Source organism: Lissotriton vulgaris, unplaced genomic scaffold, assembly GCF_964263255.1.
Source record: "Lissotriton vulgaris unplaced genomic scaffold, aLisVul1.2 SCAFFOLD_966, whole genome shotgun sequence".
Taxonomy (NCBI): domain Eukaryota; kingdom Metazoa; phylum Chordata; class Amphibia; order Caudata; family Salamandridae; genus Lissotriton; species Lissotriton vulgaris.
In genome coordinates this window covers 695,737-717,703 of record NW_028245080.1, presented here as the reverse complement: position 1 = coordinate 717,703, position 21,967 = coordinate 695,737, and the positions used below count along the sequence as shown (strand labels likewise).

The window sequence follows — 21,967 nt, the reverse complement described above, 5'->3', positions numbered from 1 at the left end:
TTTAAATCAGACGAGGAGTGTGGTACTCTGAGCTGAGCATGAGCAACTGTCCTCCAGTCAGGCTTCACTTCAGGACGGCTTCTGTTTCAGCAGCAGGGCAGAATCCTCCATCAGGGTATGCAAAACTTTCTTCAATGTGTGGATATTGTGGGTCGGCTTTCCATCTGCTACCAGAGGTAGAAGAGGTCAACTGCGTTGCCAGACCTCCTTCCAGGAAATCTATCTACATTGGGTCGAGTTGGTGTGGTGCCTAGGACACTCACCCATTACAAGTGAAGCTGTTTGACATTGTTCTGTTTGTTTTGGTCTTGACCCAGCAGTGTCTTCCAGTGGGCCCTACAAAAGGTTGTCTGCCCGTTTGGCCTTTCTCAGTTTGCTGAGCCAACCCTCCCTGATCTAATCACCTGTTGTGATTAGATTTATTAAAGGTTTGATGATATTCCTCATGTGTATCACTGTGTCTCCTGTAGTTATCATTGCAGTTAGGCCAGCTTGTCACATGAGTTAAATGCAGGTACTGTCAGTGCAGCTGCCCTACACCCCATATTGATCGGACATATTGGGGCTGAGAACTTGTGACTCCCTTCCGCGTTTGGTAGTTTCTCACTCAGCTAGTGTTCTTGGTTCTCCTTCACTCCTCGAAAGAGGAGTAGAGGCTCCATCTGTTTGTTCCCTTTAGGTCTTTAAGCATTTGTGTTGATCATACCAAGGACAAGGAATAGATGATTAACTTCATGTGGTCTTCTCTCGGTGTAAACAAAGGTAAGGCTGTGTAGAACAGGACCATGTCAAGGTGGCTAGAGTTCTGCGTTAAGATCTCCTGGACAGTGAGCAGAAGCAGATCCTGGGAGGTCTGAGGGCCATTCTACCTGGGTTAGCATTACTAGCACTGCGTTGGCGTGGGGCGGTGCCTGTCCCTGGTATCTGCCAGCTGGGAACGTGAACATCAGTGGATTCGTTCCGAAGCGCTACTGCCTTCACAGCCAGGTCCATCTGGAAGGACACTTTCCTCGCTCAGTTAGGCAATGCTCTTTGATCTGAGTTCTCTTCACAGACCCTCAGCCTGGTGGAGCACTGCTTTCATATGTATTGTAAGCTGAGGAATCTGCAGCTGGAAGTATCCATCAGAAAAACAAGTTACTTACATTTCGTAACACTTACTACCTTTATTCTGCCCTCCTACCACCAAGTTTTGTGGAGTGGCTTCTTTTCAACAAATAAAATTGTCCCACATAAGTGACCAGTATACAGAACAACGATTTCTTATGGTCCCATTTCAGGGTGCGGAAAGGAAAATGGCAGAGGGAAGTTTGCAGGCAGGGGTAGGACCAATCTACGACTCTGATCGCCATTTCTGGCATGGAGTCCGAGCAGAGCCGCATAATGCTTCCTTGCGGCAGACTGGAGCACTGCTCTAAAACACACGCCATATCCAGCCTGGCACCTGAGAGGTATCCGGAGGTGACTAATCTGCAGTTGGGTACAGTATCCTCCTGAAAGATAATTACCAAAGTTAATTAATTTGCTTTTCTGTATGTCAGACCCTACCCTGCAGACTGCCGTTTGTATATCAAACCTCCCTGCAGTCAGAAGTCTGGTTCAGGCCTCCTCTCCTGCAATCAGCAGTCTTACTTTCAATCTCTATAATCCACAGTCTGTGACAGAAAACCGCCTCTAGGAAACAAGGTACTTTGAATTTAAGGCATTACCTCTCAAGTGGTAGAAAGTGCTTCGCAAAACTCTGCTTTAAGTAGCTGTCGGTGGAGCAGACACGTCGCTCGGAATCTTGTGGGTCACAGGGATCCGCTTTTTAAGATGTCAGCAGTGATGTCATGTCACAAGTAATTAAATATGTGAGCTTCTAAGCTGTGTGTTTTGGGGGTGCAAGTTACAGTTAGCCCAGTAAATAAAAGTGATGAATGTTTTTTTCCCGTTCTTTTTAACATTAGTCATTGGCTGTTCTCATTTCAACACCTAACTAGGACAACACTTAAACCTTTGTTTATTTAATGAATTTCTAGTCTGTTAACTGTAGAAAAAAATAAACATCTTATTACCCTATATAACTATTGTCGATTTAACCTTTGTTTTTTCGTGAATTTCTAGTTTTTTTTTTATTTAATCTAAGATCTTATGACCATACCGAACTACAACTTCACTTAAACTTTTTTTTTCTTCTACTATTGATTTTTTTTTTTTTTTAATAATCATAGTCCGCCAACTTTCCCACCTGGCACAACCTTTGGGACTCGCACAGGACCAATCGCCATGATATGCCTTTTTTTAAAAATCCGTTCAAGACCACTGAGCACCTCTTTAAAGGCAGATTTCTATAGCAGCTTTATAGCAAATCACAGAAGGCACGCTTTCTGAGTGAAGTTCGAACTGGTGTCAATTTTTTTTAACTTTTCTGTAGCTGCGACTGAAGTTTCCTGTGCAAATTAATATGGAAAATAAAAATTTTGCCAACCAGGGCACCATCTAACGTTGGCCCAGAGGATCAGGAACAGTCCATCGTCATGCGGCTGAAGGAGAAACCCAATGTGTGGCACATGCAGATCCATAGACACCCTTGAAACTTGTCAATCCGTGCTTGCCTGTCACCTAAGGCCAAGGACTCTGATCCACTAAAGCGCAATTCACAGTTGAAGAAGCCCTTGGCCCGCAACTAGAGCCAGTGCAAATGATGAAGAAAGTAACAAGGCTACAAGCCCTCCACCTTTGCTTTAACTCCCTCTCCGTCGCCTCCTTTTGTGCCTATCCTCCTTGCTCGGCCTGCCCTTTGATGGGATGCACCTCTTTGGACCGAAAGTTGATCAGGTGCTAGAGAAAATAAAAAAGGACACGGATATCACAAAGACCATGGGAGCTTTACAGACACTATCTGCATGTGGGTGATTTTGGAGATCTCAGAACCACGGAGGCTCCAAGGTGCCCTCCCCGGAGGCCTCCACCTCTTTTCAACTGACCTCTCCCCGCGACTACTTCGGATAATAACTGCAAGACTAGGGGCAACGGTGGCACCACCGAAGGAGCTGCCACAGCTAAACAATGACTTGCGTGTGTCCTTCCACCGCCCCCCCCCCCCGACCACATCACATCTTTCAGGGGATGTCTCCATGTTTTTTTTTCCCTGTGGTGGATGGAAATCACCTCAGACCAGTGGGTACTCAACATCATGCAAAAGGGTTGTTTGGGGCTCACTGTTACTCCCCTAATCAGCTCACTCCACAAGCACACTCTCTCCCTTCACATCAATGCTTCCTTCAAGGCAAAGTAGACCCTCTCCTATGAAAGGGAGATCTAGAGGCCTTGCCATTACACCAGCAAGGAAACTGGGTGTACTACATATACTTTCTCATTTCCAAGAAGCATGGGTACCTCAATCCTAAACTCAACCTCCGGCCTCTCAACAAGTACATCCTGGCAGGTCACTTTCACATGGCCATACTCCATGATGTCATCTCACTGCAGCAGGGCTAGTTTATGATCGTCCTAGACCTGAAAGATACCTCTTTTCACATTTCGATTTACCCAGCTCATTGCCGGTTCATGGCAAGTGGTTAGCATTATCAGTTCAAAGTCCTGTCTTTTGGAATTTCCACTGGCCTCCAAATCTCTTTCAGTCGTGACCACACACCTCCGCTGCACTGGTGTCCATATCTTTTCTTAAATTGACTACTGGCTGATCAAGAGCGCATTCCAGTAGCAGTGCTTGCCTCACGCCCAGGCCACCATAGACCTGCTTTACGGTCTAGGGTTGACAGCAATGCCATAAAATCTCACCTCCTCCCCCCACAGATTTAACTATACTTGGGGAGGTCCTCATCTCTGTAGTAGGGAAAGCCTTCCCCAGTCCAGCAGAGTTCAAGCCTTCTAGGCGTTTGTCCCTCTCTTGTAACAGTCATGCGCCTTGGCATGATTGCCTCTTGCATTGCCATAGTACCTCATGGTAGGTTACATATGCGCCTCTTGGGGGAATCCCTTGCAGCACAGTGGTCTCAAGCGGAGGGTCACTGGAAGGATCTAGTGTGCACTTGCTTCTCTCTGCAGTGGCGAAACACCAGCAAGCTCATTCTTGACCCCATTCCACAAGTATCTATCAGAACAGACGCTTCCCTCTCTGGTTGGGGGGTGAACTTGCACAAGCTCACTGTCCAAGGTCTGTGTGAACCCCACAAGCTCTCCATATCAACTACTTCAGGCTGTTTGCCATCCAGCTAGCATTCAAGGCCTTCCACTGTCTCATTCGCAACAAGCTAGTTCTCATTTGCACCGGCAATATGACTGCCCATGTACGAGCTTCAGAAACAAGTCAGGACATGCTCACCACAGATGCCAATGCTGGTACAGAAAAAAAAGAAAAATGAGCAGCAGGAGCACCGGCATGGAACGCCCACACAATGCCGTCGGGAGACTTTTTTTGTCACATTTTTTAATTCTGGTGCTGCCCCTGAAAAGGATAGTGGCACCATGAAGCCTTATTTTTGAAAATATATCTAAAAAAAAGCACAGTGGTCTCCTGGGTCGTTAAATCTATGACCCCAGAAGAGCTTAGCATTTTTTTAATGCACTTCAAACTGGAGCTGTAGGCTCTTCCACTGGAGTGCATGGACCCCTTGCGGTTGGTTCTGTGCCTGCACTTTATGAGCTGAAAACGTTTTTAATAAGTCTCAAAGGCCTGTTTAATGTTTTTTTTAATGCTTTATTGAAACATGCTGTGACAATCACTATTATTAAAAATCACAATTCTTTGAATTTACAAACTACATTTGAGAATAGTTATTTATGGCAAAGCCAATATGTTTCCTTTATATATGTTGATGCGCTGACCCCATTGATAAAGCCAATAGACCACCTGCTTTCTGTTTCTTGGTGTTTTGACCCTTTTAGAAAGCCAGTAGACTTGGTTCAGGTGAAATTACACTGTTTTTGTATCGTTTCATGATATAGCTGTGCTAGCCCACAGGATGTTCGGTGAGGGCCTGGCCACAAGTTGCGCGTTGCGGGGAGATTGGCTGTCTGCAAGGGGTTGAACCACCGTCCTGGCTGCGATCAAGCCTTGCACCCAAACCAACGCCACAGATGGCCTAGGACTGTGCATGGCTGGGTGTTTGGTGCTGAAAAAAAAATGAAGGTTAAAGTGTTATAATTGGGAAGTGTAATGATATCTTACTAGTCATTTAAAATAAAAAAAATGCAAAACGAACACCATCAGTAGTCTCTGCAAAAAAAGCAAAGGTTAAGAGGGGTTATAGTTGGGTAAAAATGTCAGGTAAAACAAACCGTTTTAAATGAAGAAAAATAATGAAATTCACTAGTTACAGTTATCTCAAGTAACTATACCTCTTGTCGTAAAGTAACTATAACTCGCAACCTCGATATGCTAATAACCTCACATATGACATCAGTGATGTCATAGAAGAGGTCAAGAGTTATCACATGACTGCAACATCAGATATTACAACATTGATGACATAGTATGCATGGTGTGGTGGTGTGCATATTTAATTTAGTGTGCTTGTTGCAGCTGAAGAGAAGAGTGGGGTATTACAAAGGGTCAGTTGGATAGTGACCTTCCATTTCAGGTTCAAAAGGGTGTCATTCCTGACATTTATCTGTTTTTATGGACTTCATTGGTTGGTTATGCTTACGAGAAAGTGTCACTCATTAAGTCATTAAATGTCACTCTTAAGTGCACTAAAACTGTAAAATGGGTAGTTCTCAAGTTTAGGCGGAAAGCAGCTCCTGTTAGAGCACTCTCAATACCAGCGGCACTCTAGATCTGCTCACCTCAAATGTCTGTTTTTCTATCAAAGTTTTTAAGCATATGATTAGCACAGCGCCATCCACGCCGAGATAGAAAAGGACAAAGTCTTTTGCCATTTCTACAGAAAAGTCTTTAAGCATAGGACCAGCATATATATATCACCTGCTAATTGCCTGTTCTACTTAAAGATTACTCTTTCTTTTAATGAGCATGTTAAAAATAACATGGTTTGTGTTAAATGCTTTTAACAAACTAAGTGTGCTTTTGCTCATTTTACAGCCAGTGCACCCCCAGTATACTACAGCTACTACGTGCTCCCAGACGGAACGTACTGCCTGGCACCCCCACCCACGGGTGTGGATGCAGCTTCCTACTACAGCCATGTTCCTGCTGGCGTGGAAGTGCCAACTACGACTGGCGTCACGGCCCCGTCTGCTCCCGATGTCTCTACGCCCCCTCCCGCCTCCAGTCCCGGCACCACTATGGCCGCCACTGTAACACCCGCCAGGTAGGGTTATACTTTCTGTCTTCAGCTAGAATGTTAGTCTGTATTCAGCCTTCATTTCTGCCAGATGGTTTAATGTATATGAATACCACCTGTTAAATGCTTGTTGTGAAGTCAGGACTGCACTGCTTTCCATAATTAAAATCACATTTACATTTTTCTTTGCAGTAATCAGATGCTTTTTGTTTGAGTAGTTCTGAGATTTTAAAACCGGTCTTGTTCCAAGCTGTAGCATTTAGAAAAAAAATGTTTTTTTGCAATAGTGCTCTGCAAATTCTCATGTATATTTAAAACATGCTTATAGTTGTTGTAGGACTTGCTTCAGGCGGCGTTGGCTTTTGGTTGTGAGAGCCAATTTCAATGCATTCAAAAAATACCTGTTAAGTAGTAGATAGAAATGGTAGGCTTTGGGTCAGCCTTCTTCAGCCTTTTCTTTTTTTTTAACCATTGACATTGCTTGGATGGGTTGTCCGTCAATGCCATGGCATTTTCAGGATGGTTATATAAAGTAGTCCTTTTACTAAAACATAAACTGCAAATACTACATTGTCTGTGTTCATTCATGTATTAACTTTGCTCGTATAGCGATATTGGTTGTGTTAATTTACGGTTTTACTGCTTGCTTTTGCGTTTTCCTGTCTTCATTTGCTAGTATGAAGCATGCTGGATTTGTAGCTACCTTTTGTTCATGAAGTGTTAGTGTGCAGGCACACAGGGAAGGTTTCTTTTCGAGGAATAACATTTTTGACGAAGGGGCAACAAGATCTCCCGTGATATAGGTTGCTGTGGATTCACATCATACAAGCAACGCAAACTTCATGTTGGGTCTGTGTCGTACCTCTCTTGAAGCATAATCTGCTAATGCAACATGACCCTTTTTAAATCATCCGTGTGAATGAATAAGAAGATTGTTGTTGAGCAAACACGAATACTTGCACAAAAACCACTCTTCCAGCAGCAACAAAGCGTGCTTTATTAAAGAGTTTGAGATTCTCATTAACAGTGATACTAATTTGTATGCAAGAAGTCTAGACATTAATGCAGTAGGGCAGGCCTTTAACTATCGGGCAAAAGTATTAACCATACCGGTCAGCTGCATCTACCATATCTTCTCACCTCTCCGTTACTAACCTGACATACCCATCTACTGTATCTACCTAAGATAGCTAGCTTTTCATACCCTTAAAAGCCTTAAAAACCTTTTTTTTTTTTATGATACTCTTGTTTAAGTTGGCCTCTATTTCTTCCGTGTCCGGTTGCTCCGCACTAGCGCCTTGATGCTTTTGGGCTAAGTCTGTGCTCTATAAGACTACATTCATTCATTCATACCTGCCTTCAATATCTACCCCTATACCCAACCTATGATACTGTATCTAACCTATCATACCTGACAAACCGGTCTACCATACTTAATCCATATTGCTTAATCTAAAGTACCTACCAATCTAGAATGCCTAACCTATCCACTTTGTCTAACCTTCCTATCCAACTTCCCATCCGTACCTTACTAGCATACTTAAATAACATGACTATCGGACATGCACACTAGTCTCACTCCTCTACCATCATTTATCTTCCTCCTTTACATAGCCTACATTACCTAAGTATCCTACTTCAGCTTCCTACCATACCGAACATTGCATACCTAACCAACCTAGCTAGCACACCCCTTCTACCAGGCCTACCTAACTTTACATACCTACTGTTTATAATTGATTATGCCTTACTTAACAAGCCTACGTACACATTCATACCTACCAAACGTGGGATACCATGCCTTCCAAAGCTACCTATCGTACCAGGGCGTCCTACCATTCCTATCCAACCTAGTATATCCCTTCAATCAAGCATACCAAACCTTCCATACCTAGTCTACTTCACCTCTTCAGGGCCTGTATCTTACGCCTGCCCTGGCATCCCTAGCAAGAGTGCAGGACACTAGTCTAACTCTAGGGGCCTCTAGATGCTGCAGCCTGCATTGGAAAAGTGCTAGGTGCATCTTTTCAAGTGCATGAAATACTCAATTCCAATGTTCTTTCACCCGGTCTGGAGGCTGAGTGGACTAACTCATTCACTGTAGAGGCCCTTATTTGACCTCATGATCACCGGTTCAAATCCTGGCTGCTCCACTCAGCCTTTGATCATCTGAGGTTGGTAAAATGAGTACCATTGAGTTGGGTAAAAGTAAACATCTGTTTTGCCGCGTGAATCTTTCTGGATTCACTATGCTGTGCATTATTCCGCGTTGTGATTGGGTCCAGATTCGTAGTCTTTTCTTTTTGTTTTTTTCCGTAGCCCAGGTGGGCGTCGACGTCCCACTTTTTGTGTATTTCTGGTGAAGTCAGCACGCTTCCTGCGGAAGCTCCCACTCCTGGGCGCCATCTTCAGATTCTTTTTTCCGCGGTTGGGTCTGGATCGTTCCCGAAAGGGCTCCAGACATTTTTGGAGAAAGATTAAGAAAAATATGCACTTTTGCAAGAAAAGAGATTGAGAAGACTACAGGAGACTACATCATCGAAGAAGACGAAGGGGAAGAAGAACTTCAAGAAGTTCGACGTCCATCGGAGAATGCAAGCTCAGGGGGCCCCCTGAACGCATGAGATGGACAACCCTCCTTTCAAAATCTGCCGTAACTGCCACCACAAGTACTCGCAAAAGGACCAGCACCCAGTCTGCAACCTTTGCCTACCGGTCGACCACAAGAGCGAGGACTGCAACGCCTGCTCCGCCTTCACGCCGAAGACTCTTCGAGTGATAAAGAGACAGAGGATAGCCAACACCTCCATGCAGGGCAAGGGACAGCCACCGTCCCTTCGAGACCTGGGGCTATCATCAGATGAGGAGGACAATGCCACCGCCGAACACGATGCCTACACGGTCGCAGAGACCGATATTACGAAGACTCCAAAGAAGGTAGGAGACTTGATGGCCCCTAGGGCACCAAGAGACCCCGAGTCTCGGAAAATTGAGGGCAAAACCTCGAAAGCGCCCACGCCGAAAACATCGGCGTCCGCGGCTACACCAAGGCACAGCGGATCCTCTGAGAAGGACTCCCAGGCGCTGAAAGCTGGAGAACAGCAAAAGAAGTCGAAAATCGCCCCCGAGAAGGAGCGTACGGCGCCGAGGGAAAAGGATCCGAAGGATCCGAAGGGCCCTTCAGCGCCGCCGAAGGACCCGAGAACCAGTTCAGCACCGAAACCTTCGATGGCGAAAGTCGGCTCGGCGCCGAAAAGAGCGGCCGATCCATTTGACGCAGAACACGCGGCCGAAATGGAGAAAAAGAAAAGACGTCTCGAGACAGAGATGTAAAACATCCTGCAGCGGAAGAAAGATTTCGACGCCAGGATGAAAGAATACACAATCCCAACGAAACTTAGGCTACAGGTGGTGGAGGAAACTGAGGAGGAGGACTACGACGTCGAAGGACAGTCGGTGGACGTCGAGAACTTCGACCAAGAAGAGGAGGAGGCCTCCTACTACGAGGAGGAAGGTGACGACGACCGCAGGACACTCCTCGGGTCTGCATCCTCGGAGATTCAGGATATAAATTGGTAGGACAACGACACCGAGAGCCCAGAGGAAGCTGTTGATACGTACCCCTCGAGGCCCTCGCCGCCAGATGACATCGGGGTCTACAACACAGTCATCAGGAATGCAGCTGCAGTTTTCAAAGTAAAACTCGACGAAGAAAAGCAGAAAGCAGACTTCCTTCTCGAGACACTGCTCCCTACGCAAACAAGGAGCCAGTTCCTGCCCATGCTTGACAGTATCATGGCACAGGGAAAAGAGGATTTCAAAAAACCAGCTACATGCAAATCAGTCACTCCCAGGTCGGAGAAAAAGTATGAACATTCCTCCAAGGACCCACCCTACATTCAGGGATCGGTCTCAGCAGACTCCATCATCGCAGCCACGGCAAGAAAGGGGGCCAATGTGCCTACCATGTCTGGGCCACCTCCAGACAAAGAAAGCAAGAGGATGGACCTGGTGGGGAGAAGAATTGAACGGAATACCGGAATGCACTGGCGCATGGCGAATTCCAATGCTCTGCTCAACAGGCACCAATACCAGATCCTGGAAGAGCTGGGCGAGTTAGTAAAGAATATGCCACAGGAATTCAAGCAAAGAGCTGAAAACCTTGTCGAAGAGGGGAAGAATGTAGCCAATTCTTGCCTCAAGACTGCCCTGGATGGAGCAGACACCTCCCGCATGCTCATGATGGTGGGCATCACAGAGAGAAGACCAGCCTGGCTCAGAATTTCGGGCTTCAAGCCAGAAGTGCAGCACAGCATCCTCAATACACCGTTCAACGGAGAAACGCTGTTTGGGGCCCCAGTTGACGAGAAACTCCGCCAACTAAAGAAGGATAACGAGACTGCAAGATCCATGGGGGCATTGCAGTTCAGAGGTACTAAAAGGGGCACCCCGTCACGAAGACCTAACGGGAGGGGAGGAAACCAGCCAGGTACATCACACCAGGCGTTCCAACAAGCCCACCAAGCAGACACCCAGAAACAGCAGGAGCAGCAAAAACAATCCTGGCACTACCAACCAAGAGGCCAGGCCTTTCGCGGGAGGGGGAATGGGCGTGGACATAAGAGGGGGGACAGCAGCCTGCCTCTAAGTGACTTAATAAAACTCCATGTGCCCACCCGAGCAAAAACTCCCAAGGTGGAGCACAAACACATCGGACAGGAGTTACACGAACTAGACACCTCCGTACATGTAAGACCAGAGGGAGGAAGACTGAAACACTTCCTAAGAGAGTGGAAGAGTATAACATCAGACAAATGGGTACTCAACATCATACAGTACGGGTACTGCATAGAGTTGGAGGGAAAGCCAACGGACAGAAAACCAAAAAGAAGGCCACTAGCAAGGAAAGACTTACAGCTCCTTCGGGAGGAAGCAAAGGAGCTCCTGCAAAAACAAACCATAGAGCCAGTACCTTACAGGGAAAGGAACAAGGGCGTATACTCCACATACTTCCTGGTACCAAAGGTGGACGAAACTATGAGACCCATCCTGGACCTAAGATTCTTAAACAAGTTCGTAAGAACGCAAAGGTTCAAGATGACCTCCCTACAAGAGGTACTTCCTCAATTGCAAGGCGGGGACTTCATGGTCACCGTAGACCTTAAAGATGCCTACCTGCACATCCCAATGAACAGGGGCCACAAACACCTCCTCCGATTCATCATCGGAGAATACCACTACCAGTTCGGGCTCAAATCGGCATCATGGGTTTTCGCAAAGTGCCTCGCAACAGTCTCAGCACACCTACGAAGGGAAGGGATACACGTGCACCTTTACCTGGACGACTGGCTCATCAAAGCAAGCTCATACAAAACGTGCAAGCAGCACGCACAGAGAGTGACCAGCACACTGATGAACCTAAGATTCTCCATCCACTGGGGAAAATCCTCCCTGGAACCAGAACAAATAAAAAATCTTCCTGGGAGCACAGATCGACACCTTGTAGAGCAAGGTGTTCCCCAGCGAGAAGAGAACGATAGCGCTCGTGAGGGAGACGCAGCTCTACCAGAAGGGGCAAGCTCGGACAGTGAGGACAGCGAGCCATATCATGGGCATGATGGCATCATGCATACACCTAGTGCCAAACGTACGGCTCCACATGAGACCTTTACAGGAATGGCTACAGGAGCAATGGTCACAAGCTACAGGTCGTTGGGAGGATCTAGTGGTTGTAACGCATGCAGTGCAGAAAGAGATGGCATGGTGCAACATGGAGAACATAACAAGGGGGAAGCCTCTGACGCAACCAACTCCAACAGTGACCATTACCACAGACGCGTCCCAGAGGGGATGGGGCGCTCACATGGAGAAACGCAAAGTAAGAGGCCTGTAGACACCAGCAGATGGGGTCAGACACATCAATTACCTGGAGTTGAAGACAGTTTTCCTAGCCATAAAGGCCTTCCAAACAAAACTGTACATCCACAGAGTGTTGATCCAGACAGACAAGACAACAGCGATGTTTTACATTAACAAGCAGGGGGGGGGGGGACACAATCAGCCCCGCTTTCAAAACTAGCGCTGGAGATATGGAGATGGGCCATCCCACTCAAGATAGACCTGCTAGCCATACATCTACCAGGAAAGGACAATGTAAAAGCAGACTGGCTCAGCAGACAGACATCGGCATCCCACGAGTGGTAACTCAATACACAAGAGACGAGAAGGCACTTCGACAGGTGGGGGACACAGTCGGTAGACCTATTTGCAACACGCCAGAATGCAAAATGCCAAAACTTCGCCTCCGGACAGCCCGTGGAGGGCTCCCTGGGGAATGCCCTATGGATAGACTAGTCCAGGACATTTGCTTATGCTTTTCCCCCGATTCCGCTGATACTGGTGGCACCACAGTGGGCCAGGCAGACATGGTACTCGCAGATCATGGAGATGACAGAGTGCACCCCACAGATTCGGCAGAAGAAAGGACCTTATCTCCATGCAAAACGGAGAAGTGCTGCACCCGGAGCCAGAGTGCCTGAGCCTCATAGCGGACATAGAGTTTGCACATTTGAAACTGCCAGAAAGCACCCTAAGGGTACTTCGGGAGGCACGAAGACCCAGCACACGGAAGTGCTACGTAGCGAAATGGAAGAGATTTACACTGTGGTGCAGGAGCAAAAAGCTACACAATAAGATGAAAAAGGACTCAACAGTGCTAAAGTACCTCACGCACCTGCTCAACAGAAATCTGAGCTCATCCTCACTGAGGGTTCACTTGGCAGCGATAGTCGCTTACACGAGAGGAGAAACGTGCAAGAGTTTCTTCACATCACAGGGCGTTAAGAGATTCCTGGAGGGAGCAAAGAGGATCGCACCACCAAAGAGGGTGCCACCACCTGCATGGAACCTTAACCTAGTCCTAACGGAACTCATGAAGGAACCTTTCGAACTGATCCACAAGGCCTCCCTAGAAATGCTGACCATGAAAACTGCTTTCCTGGTAGCAATCACTTCACTGCGCAGAGTGAGCGAACTGCAGGCACTAACACTACAGGAACCCCACATACAGATACACAGCGATAGGGTGGTGATAACAGACCCACACTTCATGCCTAAGGTGGTGTCAAGGTTCCACTTGAATCAAACTATACAAATACCAAGTTTCTTCCAAAAACCGGCAACAAGAGCTGAAAGGGCACTGCACACTTTGGACGCCAGAAGGGCAGTCATGCAGTACATTGAGAGAACGAAGGAACACAGGAAAACAAAGCAGTTTTGTGTCCTTCGCTAACAGTTTCATGGGGAAACCAGTAACTAAAGGAACAATTGCGCGATGGATCGCTCAAACAATACAGTTCTGACACAGCAGGCAGGGCAGGAACTAACAGAGGGGACACGTGCCCACTCTACTAGGAAAAAAGGAGCTACTATAGCTTTCCTAGCTAACACACCAATTCAGGACATATGCCTGGTGGCAACATGGGTAGGAGCATTACTGTGTGGATATACAGATGAACAAGGAAGCATAAGTCGGACAAAGGGTGCTTCAACACATATTCACTAACCAATGCTCATCTTCCACCCAGCCGCCACACACATAAGAAACCGCTACAAAGTCTATGCACAGCATAGTGAATCCAGAAAGATTCACGCTGCAAAACGAATAGTTTCTTACCTGTCGGTGTAGTTTTGCAGCTTGATGATCTTTCTGGATTCACTAGCGAACACTCACCTCCACCAGAAAGATGAGGCTGGAGAGATAAGGTGGTTAAAACAAAGACAATACTTGGAAAAGAACCCTTAAAGGTTAAAGCGGTGAAAAAACTTTAGTTGAACATTGCCATAACTTCGGTAACAAGACTAACATGAGAAAAAAGAATCCGAAGATGGCGCCCAGGAGTAGGAGCTTCCGCAGGAAGCGTGCCGACGTCACCGGAAATACACCAAAGGTGGGACGTCGACTCCCACCTGGGCTACGAAAAAAAAAAAAAGAAAAGACTACGAATCCAGACCCAACCACAACGTGGAGTAATGCACAGCATAGTGAATCCAGAAAGATCATCAAGCTGAAACTACACCGACAGGTAAGAAACTATTCGTTATTTGGCGCCAAGAGGCCTACAGGTGAAGGTGCAATTTACAAATACACGTTATGTTATTTAAAAATAGCAAGACCTTTGGCAATGCTTGTTCATGTTTGGCTCCCATTTGAAGTAGCTGTAAGCGATTATGTGTTTGTCCTGAACAATTTTATTTGAGAAAAATTTGAGGTGATTTTCCCTGTGCTGCATAATTCAGGGTCCTAAGACCCGGCTCTTCTGATGCAGGTGCATGCTGCAGCTCAGATATGAATTTAAAGTGGTCTGAGCGCATGAGCAGTGTGCAGTAAGCCAGCGAATACGGCTCCTCTTGCATGTCTGTGTGGGGGAGGAGGTGTATTATCCGTTTGGTAGGTACTAGGGCCATGGTGCCAATTTGTTCTGTCTTTTTCCATGCAGTGAACAACTGCCTACTAATAACTGTGTTAAGATCTCCAGGGCTTTCCTCACAGACAAGCATCTGCTGTGTAAAGAGGTCGATCTGTACCCCTGCTGTGGGTTTGATTCCACAGTCTTCAGCACGGTGAGAATGAATCTCCCAGAAGAATCTCCAAGAAGGATTGCTTTTCCAGTTATTGTCCTTTGGTCCTTTGAGTGTCTAACATACAGTTGTCTGAGTTTTCTCTTGGTCCCTTCATCTGGTGTCTTTTTGTACTACTTTGGAAGTGCGGATCTCCTCATTCTCTGCAGTATGAGGAGATATTATTAGATCTAATTCTTACTTATCCAGTGACAAGCCAAAGTTAGGTGTTGTTGGGACATAAGTCAGAAGTCTTCTGCATGTCTCTGGAAAGTGTGCTTTACCTGCCTTATGCTGATCTCCAAGCAAGTCATTTATTGTATGGTTTCTAGACTCCTACCTCAGTGAACATGACAGTCATCTTTTTTTTTTTTTTTTTTTTTAAAGTTTTATATTGCACGAACTAGACCCAAGACAAGCAAGTCACTTAAAATGTACTGTATGGTTTGTCGACTTATCTTCAGTGAGCCTGACAAGCATTTTTTTAAATTTCTTTTTAGAGTTTTATATAGCACGAACTAGACCCAAGACATCGGGTATCAGAGTGCTTTACATGAGCACAGTTTTGTTACAGATGGACATATTAATTTGTTCGAGGCATGTGGGCTGCTGAATTCATATCTGTGCATAGTCCGCCACCTAGTGTTGGGTCCGGATGATTGCACATTGTTGTCCTGGAAGAGTCTTCGAAGTATCACGAGATAGGTGGCTCCTCCCCTGGACTACAGTGCGCATGGGCATCGCCTCCATCCCCAGATTGTTTTTTTCCGCCATAGGGTTCGGATGTGTTTTCGGTTCCCTCCTTCGGAACCGATAGTTGTTCGATTTTACTTGAGACCAAAAGGTCTTTAGGCTGGGCGTCGGTATAGTTGCGTTCGGGTTTTCTTACTGACTCTCAGCTCCAATCTCCTACTGCCCTTCCACGTGCTTCAACGCGGACGGGCCTACACTACCACATTTGCTATGGAGCGGACTCCATTCAAGAGGTGTCCGCTGTGTAACTCGAAATATTCGCACCTCGACGTGCACCCTGTGTGCAACACATGCTTGTCACCGGATCACCGTGAAGACACCTGCATGGCGTGTTCGAAGTTTAGGAGTAAGAAAACTTTGAAGATTCGCCGGGCTAATCGACTCCAGGCGCAGTTGTCGGCTTCGGCCCCCTCACCTGATGACATATTTCAAGAATCGGTCGAGGAAGAGGACGACGTAAGGGAGTCGGACTCTGGCCCCGCGTCCGAGGACGAGACCTACGACGCGGAGGAGGAGGCCTGCGACGAAGTCTCCGGTGAGGTAGGGGACGACGAACTGATTTGTGCCACGATGGGAGATAGCTCGGAGGAAGAGCATCCCCAACCACACTCCGGGGTTACCCCCCGTCTTACGGCCCAGGTCGAGGGATCGCCTTCGGGCCTTACCCAAGATCTTGCTATGAGTCCTGCGTCCCCGCCTCCGGGCCCGGTCACGGACATTTCTACCAAGAAAACGAAAGTGAAGCCAACTGGTCCCGCACCCTCGGATGCGAAACCGAAACCGAAAGTGGCGTTGGTGAAGAAGGTTCTGGAGGCGTCAACTTCCACGAAACCCAAAATGGCCGACTCGAAGAGCCACGCCAAAATGGCCGACCACAAGAGCCGCGCCAAAATGGCCGTCCCACAGCCCTCTGGGTCGGCGTCGAAGGTGAAGGCATCCGACGCGGCTGCGTCGGCACCGAAAGGGGTCGCGGACCCGAAGACGGCTTCGAAGAAGCGTCACGCCGACGGTGCGCCAGACCATGGGGCGTCGGCGCCGAAGAAAAGGCCTACCGGCGACCGGGCTCTCGGAGACGAAGAGTCGCTCGAGCCGGTTCAACCCTCGGCATCCCTTGCAAGGAAGGTGGGGGAATCCTTAAAGCGGATCCAACAGTCCACTGTGGTTCCCAGCCAGGACACTGTAGCGCCTAGGCCCGCGCCGAAATCTACCAAAGAGCATACGCCCATTCGTTTTACCCTTCCTCCCAAGTCGGCGCCGAAGGCTTTCGCGCCTAAGCAGAGCGGACGCTCTCAAGAAGCGTTGACGCCGAAGGCTGCATTGGTGGTATCGAAGCTTCGGCTCCAGCCGCTGGCGGTGGAGGAACGTCGTGAGGTGATCATCGACGCCAACACCGGGAAGTTGTCGCTCCTCAAGAGGAAAATTACATCGGAGGTAGCCGAAAAACAAGTCAAGACACTACCAATGCTTAAAGGGGTGCTGAAGCATGCACAGGAGGTGTTCAAGGAACCCACCCGGGCGCGGGTGGTCAACCCTCGCATCGACAGGAAGTATAAGGCGGCGCCCACGGATCCCATGTACATTAAGGGACATTTGCCATTGGACTCCCTGGTGGTGTCCAACGCTCGAAAAAGGGCGAATTCGCAGACTACTGGTGATGCTCCTCCCCCAGATAAGGAATCCAAAATCTTTGAAGCATCAGGCAAACGCATTGCTGCGCAGGCAGCAAACATATGGAGGATCTCTAACACTCAAGCCCTGCTTGCACGTTATGATAGGGCCCATTATGACACATTAGAGGCCATCCTGCAACACTTGCCTGACCAATACAAGGAGGCGGGGGAGATGCTCATTCAGGAGGGTAAACTGATAACAAATGCATCCATCAAATGTGCCCTTGACGTGGCAGACACTGCCTCCAGGGCTATCAATACTAGCGTTTTACTCAGACGCCATGCCTGGCTTCGAATTTCTGGGTTCAAACCCGACGTACAAACCACTATATTGGGTCAAACAGTGAATCCTGACCATCTGTTCGGCCCTGAGGTGGATGCCTCCCTAGAAAAGATGAAGAAAGATACCGAAACTGCCAAGTCTATGGGGGCTTTGCAGAGTCAGCAGTTTCGGGGGAGTTCTTTTCGCCGCTCCAATTCAAGAGGCACCTCAAGGGGCCAGGCATCCCAGTCCACGCAATACTATAAGGGTAACACCCAGTCCTCGTATAACAACAACAAGGGCAGGGGTGGCTACAGAGGCAATAATGTCAAAGGCAGGGGACGTGGAAACAATGCCTCCAGGTCCACCGCCTCCAACAAGCAGTGACGTCTTGTCACTCCCCCCCGATCACACAACACCTGTCGGGGGGAGACTCCAGCAGTTCCTGCCAGCGTGGAGGTCCATCACCACGGACAGGTGGGTGAGGTCTATTATCCAGTGCGGGTACTGTCTAGAACTTACGTCCATTCCACCGGACATACCGCCAAGAGGCCGTGCTATGTCCGACGAGCATTTGACCTTGTTGCAGCAAGAAGTACTGGTCATGCTGCAAAAAGGGGCAATAGAGCTCGTTCCATTGCAAGAACGGGGAACAGGAGTTTACTCCCTGTACTTTCTAATCCCCAAAAAGGACGGATCACTCAGGCCGATCCTGGACCTCAGGCCCCTGAACTGGTACATCAACTCGGAGCACTTCCATATGCTCACATTGCAGCAGGTACTTCCCCTGCTTCAGCAGGGGGACTTCCTAGCAACGCTGGATCTAAAGGATGCCTATTTCCATATTCCCCTGCATCCTTCCCACAGAAAGTACCTCAGATTCAAGATCTTAGACCAGCATTACCAGTTCAGAGTCCTGCCGTTCGGGGTCACCACGGCGCCGAGAGTATTTACAAAGTGCCTAGCGACTGTGGCGGCGCATCTCCGTCGCCAGCACATCCATGTCTTTCCATACCTAGACGACTGGCTTATTCAGGCAAAGACGGAGCAGCAGTGCGTGGACCACGTGTCACGCACCATTCATCTCCTGCACGATCTGGGATTCTCTCTGAACTACCCCAAGTCCCATCTCCAGCCCGCCCACGTGCGACAGTATCTGGGCGCGACGATCGACACTCTGGCAGCCACTGCGCAGCCGACTTCAGTGAGAATCGCCAGTATCCAAGCGCTGATCCAACGGTTCAGACCCCAGCACTCGCTTCCAGCGAAGGTGTTCATGCAGTTGATAGGCATGATGGCCTCCTGCATCTCCATTGTCCCGCACGCGAGACTACATATGCGTCCGCTTCAGGAGTGCCTAGCACGTCAGTGGACTCAGGCTCATGGGCAACTGACAGACCTAGTGTTGGTGAGCGGTCGGGCATACAACTCTCTGCATTGGTGGAATCCACAAAACCTTTGCAAGGGCCGACCATTCCAAGAGCCTGTCCCACAGATCATCCTGACAACGGACGCCTCTCTCCAGGGATGGGGAGCGCATGTACTCCACTACACGGTGCAGGGACTATGGACACTTCAGCAAAGGAAGATGCACATCAATGTGTTGGAACTGATGGCAATCTTCATGGCCTTAAAGGCGTTCAAAGTACATCTGTGCAACAAGGTCGTGTTGATCCGGACGGACAACATGACGGCAATGTACTACATCCAGAAGCAGGGAGGTACACACTCTCCACAGCTGTCTCATCTGGCTCAGAGCATGTGGAAGTGGGCCATTCAGAGGAACATCTTCCTCATGGCAGAGCACCTCCCGGGCAAGGACAATCAAATGGCGGATCTGCTCAGCAGACACAGCCATCAGATGCACGAGTGGGAGATACATCCATCGGTACTCCAACCGTACTTCCAAAAGTGGGGTCATCCAGAGATAGACCTGTTCGCCACAAAGGAGAACGCAAAATGCCAAAGCTTCGCCGCCAGGTTCCCACACCCCCAATCACAGGGCAATGCGATGTGGATGAACTGGTCAGGCAGATTTGCGTACGCTTTTCCCCCAGCACCTCTGATACCGCTGGTGGCACGCAAGCTCCGGCAACACTCGATGACGCTCATCCTGGTTGCTCCAACGTGGGCTCGCCAACCGTGGTACACCACGTTTCTGGAACTCTCCGTGGTACCGCATCAAAGGCTTCATCTCACTCCCAGCCTTCTGACGCAGAGCCATGGCGACATTCAGCACCCAGATCCGCAACAGCTCAACCTGGCGATCTGGCTCCTGAAGTCCTAGAGTTTGGCTACCTCAATCTTCCTCCCGATTGCATGGACATCATTCGGGAGGCAAGAAAGCCCACTACTAGAGCTTGTTATGCGGCTAAATGGAAGAGGTTTGTCGTCTACTGCGTGGAGCACAGCATTGACCCGCTAGACGCTTCCATTCAAAACATCATATGTTACCTCTTTCACCTGTATCGTTGTAACCTAGCTTACTCTTCCATCCGCATTCACCTGTCGGCTATGGCAGCATACCTCCAGAATAGGCAGCACCTGTCACTCTTTAAGGTCCCTGCTATCAAGGCTTTTCTGGAAGGACTCAAAAGAGTCATTCCACCAAGGACTCCACCAGCTCCGGAATGGAACCTCAACGTGGTTCTTACAAGGCTGATGGGTCCTCCCTTTGAGCCACTACACTCTTGCGAGCTGCAGTTTTTAACCTGGAAGGTTGCGTTCCTAGTAGCAATCACATCGCTACGGAGGGTTAGCGAACTGCAGGCGCTCACCATCCAGGAACCTTTCTTCCAGGTACATGCTAACAGGGTGGTGCTCCGCACTAACCCTAAGTTCTTACCAAAAGTGGTCTCACACTTTCACATAAACCAAACCATTGAATTGCCGGTGTTTTTCCAAAACCCAGAGACGCTGGCGGAGCGGATGCTCCACACCCTTGATGTCAAACGGGCTTTGATGTATTATGTGGACAGGACGAAAGATTTCCGCAAAACCCAACAACTTTTTGTTGCTTTTGCCACACAACACAAGGGAAATGCAATCTCCAAAGCAGGAATAGCTAGATGGATAGTAAAGTGCATTCAGATCTGCTACGCTAAAGCTAAGCGCACTCTCACTATCCCACCGAGGGCCCACTCCACTAGGAAGTTGGGGGCCTCTATGGCTTTCTTAGGTAACATTCCCTTAGAAGACATCTGTAGAGCAGCCACATGGTCTACCACTCATACTTTCACTAAGCACTACTGTGTAGACGTGCATTCAAAACAACAGGCAGCTGTTGGTCAGGCTGTTCTAAAAACACTTTTTCAGACTGCTGCAGCTGGCACGGGCGGCCGCCGCTAATGGAGGGACTGCTATGTATTCTATGCACAGATATGAATTCAGCAGCCCACATGCCTCGAACTGCAAATGCTACTTACCAGTATGCATCTGTTCTTGGCATGTAGGGCTGCTGACATTCATATCGCCCACCCTCCTCCCCGGCGCCTGTAGCAGCTGCAGTAGGTATTCATATACACATATATGCTCATAGCATGGTCATCACTCATTTCTCACTCCATCTCTGCCAATGGCTAAAAACAATCTGGGGATGGAGGCGATGCCCATGCGCACTGTAGTCCAGGGGAGGAGCCACCTATCTCGTGATACTTCGAAGACTCTTCCAGGACAACAATGTGCAATCATCCGGACCCAACACTAGGTGGCGGACTATGCACAGATATGAATGTCAGCAGCCCTACATGCCAAGAACAGATGCATACTGGTAAGTAGCATTTGCATTGTTAGGCACAGGAAAATTAAGTGATTTGCCCAGAATCACAGGATGTTGAGCGTCGTTGCCGAGACTCAAACCCGGTCCCAAACTTCGAGGTCTACATGTTAACTGTATTTTTATAGTGCTTAGTGTCGAGGCGCTATAATGCTGTTTAGGGTCAGAGGGTTGTAGAGACATCTGCTTTTCACTGTTTATCCTAGTTTTACGTGTAGTGTACTTCACTTGTGAGTAGTAAAGTACTTTTCTTTTATAAAAAGTAACGCACGGACTGGACATTGGTATTATCAGCTGGTAGTACAGTGTGCACTGTATTCTGAATGTTTAACCCCACCTCACCTCCTTGAGTAAGCCTTAGACTGCTCTGTCTCGCTACCCTGAGAAAGTAAAGTGCTAGTGAGGAGTACTTGGTTATCCTGTTTTAGGTCTACTAGTACTGAAGCCCCAGGACACCAGTGGGGAACCCTCCACTTGATGCAATGGAGCGCAGTAACCCCTGAGTGCCCTCATGCCCAGGAAGCCCGGTCTAACAGACATTGATTCTGGAACTTTGGTTTTTCTGCTTGTATTTATACAGGTCTTTCCATAATTCCAACACATGTCCATGGATAGACATGCGGACTTGACTATAAAT

General features: G+C 48.2%; 1 protein-coding gene across 2 annotated transcripts in view; it reads left to right on the top strand.

The window, feature by feature from the left end:
• Window positions 1–21,967, top strand: part of LOC147666543 (splicing factor, suppressor of white-apricot homolog) — a 590,263-nt gene that overhangs the window by 102,773 nt on the left and 465,523 nt on the right. For both annotated transcript variants that reach the window (XM_086948999.1, XM_086948998.1), the window contains exon 4: window positions 6,050–6,278. In XM_086948999.1, the coding sequence (XP_086805125.1) occupies window positions 6,050–6,278 (229 nt within the window). The remainder of the gene's footprint in view (window positions 1–6,049; window positions 6,279–21,967) is intronic.